At 45.5% G+C, this 8014-nt stretch overlaps 1 protein-coding gene across 2 annotated transcripts in view; it reads right to left on the bottom strand.

The window, feature by feature from the left end:
* Positions 1-8014, bottom strand: part of LOC123515690 (nephrin-like) — a 124585-nt gene that overhangs the window by 85515 nt on the left and 31056 nt on the right. For both annotated transcript variants that reach the window (XM_045274515.1, XM_045274516.1), the window contains exon 3: positions 7615-7744. In XM_045274515.1, the coding sequence (XP_045130450.1) occupies positions 7615-7744 (130 nt within the window). The remainder of the gene's footprint in view (positions 1-7614; positions 7745-8014) is intronic.

Genomic DNA, 8014 nt, shown 5'->3' with positions numbered 1-8014 from the left:
AGGGTGTCTTTCTTTGCTCCCTCTCTTCAATTCTCTATGCGTACCCCGTTTCTTTCCTCAAGTTACGCCCTCCATACCAACCCAGCCCGTGTCCCTCCTTCATGTCCTTTTTCTCCCTCTCTCTCGCTCATCTTTCCTTCCTTCCTTCCTTACCGCCACTTCCCTGCCCATACTGTTCAAACCACTGGCCACTACCTTTGCCCCAGTCCACTTCCTGCTCCTCCTCCTGCTCCTTCTCCTGCTACCTGCCATTTTGAGGGAAAACTGCCCCTGCTCAGTAAGTTACACCAACGAAAGAGAGCAGCGAGTGAGTTGGCTGGAGTCGTGAGAGTTCCTCGTGGTGTGTCTTGAGGTGAGGTGAAGGGCCAGGGAGGTGAAGAGCGAGAGGCGAGGCAAGGAGGTAAGGAGGTTTGTTTGCACGATGCCTCTCCCTTATGGCCGAAGTTGGGCTTGCAAGGTGGCAGTAAAAGGACGGGAGGCGGTGTCTGACTGGCGTGATGGAAGAGGATGGGTCTGCCCGGGTGATGCGTGGTGGTAAGTGTATGTGTGTGTCTGTGTTTGTGTGTGAAGTAGTCCCGTGGCTGTGTTTTGAATCGCTTTATGGTCTCCTAGGGGCTGTTTTCAAAGGCCTGAGATGATTAGTCAGCCCCTCACCGGTATTTTTCCTATCAATGATGCAGCGTGAATGTGATGATTGATGTGTGTGTGAGAGGGATAATAAGAGAGAAGCTGGAGAGTATGGAAAGAATGATAAGGAAGGAAGAAAACGGGAGAATGAATAGGTCTAGCATATAGACCAGAAACACAAGAGTAATCAGTAAATAGTATCGTATCCATAACACTCTTTCAAGGTCAGACGAAAGAGATGGAACTTGTCGCCCATAAAACACGGAGTCCAGTATCCAGTGTGATTTGTTTACAGGCCTGCCTCTCCCTTAGCTTGCCCTTTGAATTAGCATAGGGCGACTTTCCTGCCCCAGTGGAGGAGAAGTGTTTAGTCCAACGAGTTTTAAATATGTTTACAGTGTTGCCGCCCACCTGCGACATTGCGGAGGTAATTTATTCGTGTCCTGTTACTCCGCGGGGGAAGAAAAATTCAACAACTTTGCCAGAATATTGTTTTTTTCTCCTTTTTTGGTGGTCGTGTCGCATCATTTAGAAGGAAAAAAATGATAGCGTGTTGGATCCGTGACGACAAATGCTAGTGTGCAGTGAAGAGATGAAACAGCTTGTGCATGAGGTTTACTGTTGCGTTCCTTGTTAGTACAGTGTGGATTGCCTCGTTACAAGGTGTTACAAGGCCGAGCAGGTTGGCGAGGGTCCTTTCCTGGTGAGCGTGTGTTTTGAAGTACCTTTTTGCTGCGTGATTTGTATTCGTATTGTGCTGGCCTGAGTTGCTGAGTGTGATGTTTCGTGGTTGTTGGTTGTGTTGCGTCCTCGAGTGCTCTTACTCGTACTTTGCTATTCGATGTGTTGGGTCGTAGTGTGTGCTGTGTTCGTTGCTGTATTGTGTGGTGCTTCATTGCGCTGTTCCATGTTTTGTTGTGCTGTGTCTATTAATTCTACTATATCTAAATTATGTTATCCTATTCTTTTCTTTCATATTTTTTCCCGTTCATCTGTTATGCTAAGCGCTGTGTACCCTTTGATCTCTGCTGTGTCCTTCGGTTTCTGGTGTACCCTTTACTTTTCTATGCCCTGTGCCCTTTAGTTCCTCCATTCCCACGTGGGCCAGTCATCAAGGCACACGGGGAAGTAGAGGAGTCAGAATCATTTGAAATATTCTAGAGACTGAAAGAACTGAAATAGGAGTGACGCTGGAAGACGGGAAGGGACAAGGGGAATGGCGAGCGATGATACTGAGAGAGACGGGAGGGAATATAGCAAAGGAGAGGACTGAGGAGTCGAAGCGGTAAGATGAAGGGACTAGGCATGAAGGGAAGGAGATGACGGGACAGGAAGGAAGACGAAAGGACAGAACTAACTGGGAGGGATGGGAAGGCAAAGAGCAAGGCTTGGCGAGATGGGAGAAAGGACATGATGGGATGTGACTGAAGAGGAGGGGACGGGGATGGGAGGCAAGGGATGGGATGGGAAGATCATGGTAGGGATGGGGAAGGTTACGTGGGGCTGAAGGGGGCCTGGTTGTAGGGGGGGAAAGCAGCAGGCCGTCTTGATGAGCGGCGCCGTTCAGGCATGAAGAGGGACACACCATAAATCCTCTGAAGGGCTTCCCAAAAAAAGAAAAAAAAGGAAAAAAAAAGTAATGTATTTCAAAAAGAATGTGGCAGACGTGATTTACAATTTTCATAAAAAGGAGGACAAAAAAAAAAATAACAGGAAATGTGAAAAAGTACAAAAATTATAGAAACCTTTTTGGAAATTTAAAAATCATCGTCTCTTGTCAGACTGCCGACAGTAAAATGTGCCTCTCTCTCTCTCTCTCTCTCTCTCTCTCTCTCTCTCTCTCTCTCTCTCTCTCTCTCTCTCTCTCTCTCTCTCTCTCTCTCTCTCTCTCTCTCTCTCTCTCTCTCTCTCTCTCTCTCGTGAGATATTAACAACACATTGGAAATCAAGTAATACAATATTTAATCCACCACAGAATACTGAATCCAACTCGAGCCTTCTTTTTTTATCAATTATTAATCCTAATCCGTTTTTGCGCGGCACGTTGAATTCTATCCTGTTATCCATTACATCTGCCTGAGGTGATGACGGTAATGATTAGAGAGGATTCTGCTGGGATAGAGAGAAAGCAAGTGTAGATACGATTGGTTTATTAGTAGATTGGTTAAACGGATGCTGTGGAGGTGGCGGAGATGAGTGATTGAGTGATTGGTAAGAGGAAATAATGAGTTAGAAATGCAGATCAATTTATGAATGGGGATGATAGATTGAATTAATTAGCTTTGCTCATACAGGGACTGCCACGTGTACGCCTGACAACCTCATGCAAACTCCCTCCTTTTTTTATGTTCTTATGTTCTTAAATAGAATAAAGATTGAAAACTCCTGATCGGGGTGGATGTGCACTGCCACTGGGGTGTGAACGGAAGGAATGCTTGGGTGAGGAATGTTGCGAGGGAGGAGAAGTATTGTTGAAATCAGAGGTAGTGGACGTGAGTAGAGAAGCTTTGGGACTTTACGATGAAAAAAAAAAACAAGTTGAACTGTAAGAGAGGTGGCATAGGGGCGCGAATAGAACAACTGTTTAGATGTGGAGTGCTGGAACCAGAGGTGAAGGAAGTAGAGAAGCTTTGGTTGATGAAATACTGACAGGATGAGAAAGGAGAGGAGGGTAAGGTGATGCTGGAGGTAAGGAACGTAGGAATGCTAGTGAGAGAGAGAGAGAGGGGAAGAGAAAGAGCGGAGTGCTGTGCGTGGAGGCTGTGAGGTGACAAGAAGACTGCAGCAGAAGTAGAGGGAGGCTGCATACGTGTGCGGGTCAGTGGAAAAGAGGTTTGTATTGAGTATTTGAGTATGGTGAAGGGGGCTACTGAGGGGAGTATGAGCAAAAGGAGACCAGGGAAAGAGGCCACACTCCCCCTCACTTTCCACGGTACGACCCAAGGAAGCCACCAGCACCAACATACTTTCTGATAATTACTAGACTGTAAAAAAAAAAAAACGTATCGGTTGTGATAGAAAAATAAAAGATTACTGTTGAATTTAATAAAGAGATTTTTCCGCCACTATTTTATACCAAGATTAAATAAGACCATCGCTTCCTTTTTTTACTGAGAGAAATTTTGTAATGTTTTTTTTCTTACTGTATATAATTATTTTTTTCGATGCGCTGAGCAGATGTTGGAGATTACACAGAAAATAAATAATGGATGACATGGGTGATGGTGGTGGTGGTGGTGGTGTTGGTGGTGGTGGTGAGTGAGCAGCTGGAGATGGAAGAGCCTGGTGAGTGGTGAGTGGTGACGTGCTGCAGGATTCTTAGAGCGAAATAAGGAAAGAGAGGTTTAGTTTGAAAAGGTGTACCTGGTGTAGCTGGAAGTTAATGTAAGTAAAAACAGACTACATAATTGACGAGGTAGCTGCCGTAGGTAAAAGAATAGCGGTCGAACAGGAAGTTATAAGTTTCTCAAAGGTAGGTAGAAGATTGTAGGTAAAGACAGGCATATATAAAAAAAACTTCTTATTGATGAAAAATATATAGGAGGTAGCCCGAAGGTAATGACAGTTATGAAAGCTTATGAAACTGGTAGTAAAAATTAGTGTATAAAAAAAAAGGAAGAGAGGAGGAAAAATTAATGAAGGAAATGAGAGAGGGTAAGGGAGAAAAAAACGAACGAAGAGAGAGAGAGAGAGAGAGAGAGAGAGAGAGAGAGAGAGAGAGAGAGAGAGAGAGAGAGAGAGAGAGAGAGAGAGAGAGAGAGAGAGAGAGAGAGAGAGAGAAGGAGACACACACACACACACACACACACACACACACACACACACACACACACACACACACACACACACACACACACACACACACACACACACACACACACACACACACACACACACACACACACGGAGATTAATTTTGTCGGCCTGGAATAAAACGCAAACAGTATTTTTATAATTTTAGAATCTGGGATGATGAAGATGGAGGGTCAAGAATTAGGACGAAATATATATATGAACAGAAAGAGAGAGAGAGAGAGAGAGAGAGAGAGAGAGAGAGAGAGAGAGAGAGAGAGAGAGAGAGAGAGAGAGAGAGAGAGAGAGAGAGAGAGAGAGAGAAACACGTCAGGATAAAAAGTTGTAGGATTTTTGACTGCAATAATGTGTGGCAGAGAACAAAGGATTCGAATACCTCCACCACCGCAGTCACCACCACCACCACCACCACCACTTACACAACCACTTAAATCTACCCCAGCCAGCACGCGTGTGTAGGAAGCACTGACGAAGATCTGTCAGAAGCTCCCGGGTAATGCTGTGAGTGTGAGGCAGATGAGACAGACACACCACGGACTTTCAGTGGTGCCTGACGTCTCTTAGTGGCTCGCAACATCTGCCTTCATTTTCGCATTCCTACACTTGTAACCTGGAGGAGTGGAGTGGCCAGACTGCACACATATACACATACACGTACACACGCACACAAAGCCCCTCCAGCTGTATACTCCGTGCAGCCTCACCACTTCACCGTCACTAGTCTGTTGTTACAAGCCTCCCCACCGAGCACAAAGCTTCCTAAACTAAGACTGGTATCGGCACACACTACCTGCCTTCCGCCACGCCCTAAACGCCACCTATACCTCTCACGCTTTCCCTAATTCAACTACACCTACTGCAAATTAGACGTGGTTGTGCTGGTTATGTTTTTTTGATGGGGTGGTGTAACTATGCACACCTGGCGTTACCTATTTCACCTCCGTGGTAATTAACGTGGTGGGTTGAAATTAATGAATGTCGCCCCCGTGGTGTTTACCGTGCCATGTATTGATATTGGTGCATTTTCCATAGGTTTCTGGCGGAAGGATTAGTTGTGCGCCACGTGAATTAGGTTTTGCGGTCGCGGTTTTCATTTCCTCTGTGATATATATCTATGCTGCTCGTCCTCCTCCGCCTCCTCCTCCTCCTGTCCTCTCCTGTCCTCCTCCCCATACACACACTCTCGCACATGCACATTGAGGCCACCGCACATTTTGGTCATCGTGTTGTCGGTGATGCGTTCCACATATTGTTACCGTCCTGTACTAGTCCGCCCATCTGTTGGTTTAAAGCTGAATTATGCAGATTTTTTGTTTTATTTTGAAAGTACTTGTTTTTTTTTTTTTTTTTTTTGGTTTTCTGCTGTGTTTTGTGTGGATAAATACATAGTAGTTTAGTGCTAAGAAGAGTCTTAATTCTGTGTAGTTTCGTTGTAGAAAGTTTGTCGGTACGAAGATATGATTACGTCTCCTTTTTTTTTTTTTTTTTTTTTTGAGAGGCTTTATAATTCTGTCTACTTCATTGTTAAGAAAAAGTAATGATTCTTTCTAATTTACAACAGAGCACACAATGGAAAGTTTCAGATGGAAAACGTTCATTCGTGGAAACAGAGAGCTAAGACAAAAAGCTAACAACAGATCAGAATGGTGTTTCTTTTCACAAAACCCTGGTGTGTAGTGAGAGCAGAAGGCACATTTGCATACCACACTTACGCACACCACTGCCTATCTGTTTGTACCACAGTTGCAGCCTTTCCTTTCATTCGCATCACTCGTCAAGTAATTTTTAGCATCACTTGTCTTGCCGCTACACTCGTCACACGCCCAGTTGCTTCCCGATTCATTGTCGCTTTCCATGTCACGTCGTCCGGGCCGACCTGGATAGCACTTTACTTCCTTTTCCGGACAGTTTTCCTGGTTTGCTCTCGAGTTTTCCCATTCGTCCTGACACGGTTTGCATCTGTTGGCCGCGCATGAACGATTCCTCCTGCATTCAACCGTAGAACAGCCTCCGTTATTCTCATTTCCCTCATACCCTACATCGAGACTCAATCCCCCCACGTTGGTCTCGCTTACCAAGAGGCCGGAGTCTTTAGTCTTGCTTGCCATTACGTTTTGCATCATCACTTGATCCATGTTACTCTGGCCGGCCTTTAGTGGGTCCCGTGCTCCTGTGGTCAGCTGCACCGTGCCTACCATTGTTCTGTTCACGAGGAATTCAGAACCCTGGACGACTGTGGAAGTTTTAGCGAGGTTGGCCATGGAGAGAGAGCGTTCGTTGCCCTGCACAGCCACGGTATCTCCCAAGAAATCGTCCAGAGTCTCCATCACCTCCATTTCTCCGGTGGCGACCCGTTGCTGATCACCCACGCTCCTCACTGTATCGAAGAAGTCTCCCTCTCTCGCAGCAAGCACGCCGGTCTCCATCTCCTCCACGCTGCTAGGGGCGCTGAGTGGCTCTTGGTTCTTCGAGTTCTCCATACCCAAGGACTCTCTTTCCCCTAGCAGCGTCAAGAGGCAAACGAAAAAAACGCGACTATTGACCATTTGTGATAGTTTCCGCCGGGTAAAATAAAGAAAACGCAGATATTCACTATTGGAGGGAAATCGCAATACTAAGACAGGAGGAAATGTAGAGAGGGTACCGACATTGTTTGGCCAGGTTAGCTTAGGTCAGGTGAAGTTAAGTTAGGTAAAGTTTGGTTAGGTTAGGTTAAGTTAGGTCAGGAGGAGATTAACTTGGGTATTTGGCCGTGCATTCCAGTGTGTGTGTGTGTGTGTGTGTGTGTGTGTGTGTGTGTGTGTGTGTGTGTGTGTGTGTGTGTGTGTGTGTGTGTGTGTGTGTGTGTGTGTGTGTGTGTGTGAGTCTACTCTTCTCTGTTCTTCATAATTCTGTTGTCTGGATAATATACAAAAACACATCATTATAATTATTTCAACTTCATGGCGTTGCTCATTATGGCACCACCGCCAATGAGAAGAGAGAGACAGAGAGAGAGAGAGAGAGAGAGAGAGAGAGAGAGAGAGAGAGAGAGAGAGAGAGAGAGAGAGAGAGAGAGAGACAAAGTGACAGAGAAATCAACACCATCAAACCAACTCGCTCACACAAATAGGTTAACACTGAACTCACCTGTCTTGCCGTGGGGGGGGATAGGTAGACCAGGTAGGGACTCACCTGTATATGGGCGTGGTGAGGGGATCGCGGAACCATAGGACGAGAGAGATAGAGTCGTCTGGTGGTCGTGACACATCGCAGGGGAGAGCCGCCACCCCGCCCCGCAACCCCGTCACACTCACGACTGGAACTGTAGAAAATAAGGAACATTCAGTATATTAGTAGCGAAGGACGTTGATTTTTCTTGAGTTTCTCTTTTCCTTCCTTCCTCTGGAGTAACAAAGTATTTTTCTAATGTTTGAGTAGCAAAATACAGTTCACTTCCTTCTCCCATTCTTCTATTCCGAAGAAAAACATTGATTATTCGTGCATTTCTACATTCTTTTAACCTTTCCTTCTCCCTCCTCTCGAGTAGCAAAGTATTTTTCTAACATTTAAGTTTCGAAATACATTACACTTT

This window comes from Portunus trituberculatus, chromosome 39 (genome assembly GCF_017591435.1).
Source record: "Portunus trituberculatus isolate SZX2019 chromosome 39, ASM1759143v1, whole genome shotgun sequence".
Classification (NCBI taxonomy): domain Eukaryota; kingdom Metazoa; phylum Arthropoda; class Malacostraca; order Decapoda; family Portunidae; genus Portunus; species Portunus trituberculatus.
Note: the sequence above shows the minus strand (reverse complement) of the source record. Positions and strands in the feature narration are given on the sequence as shown.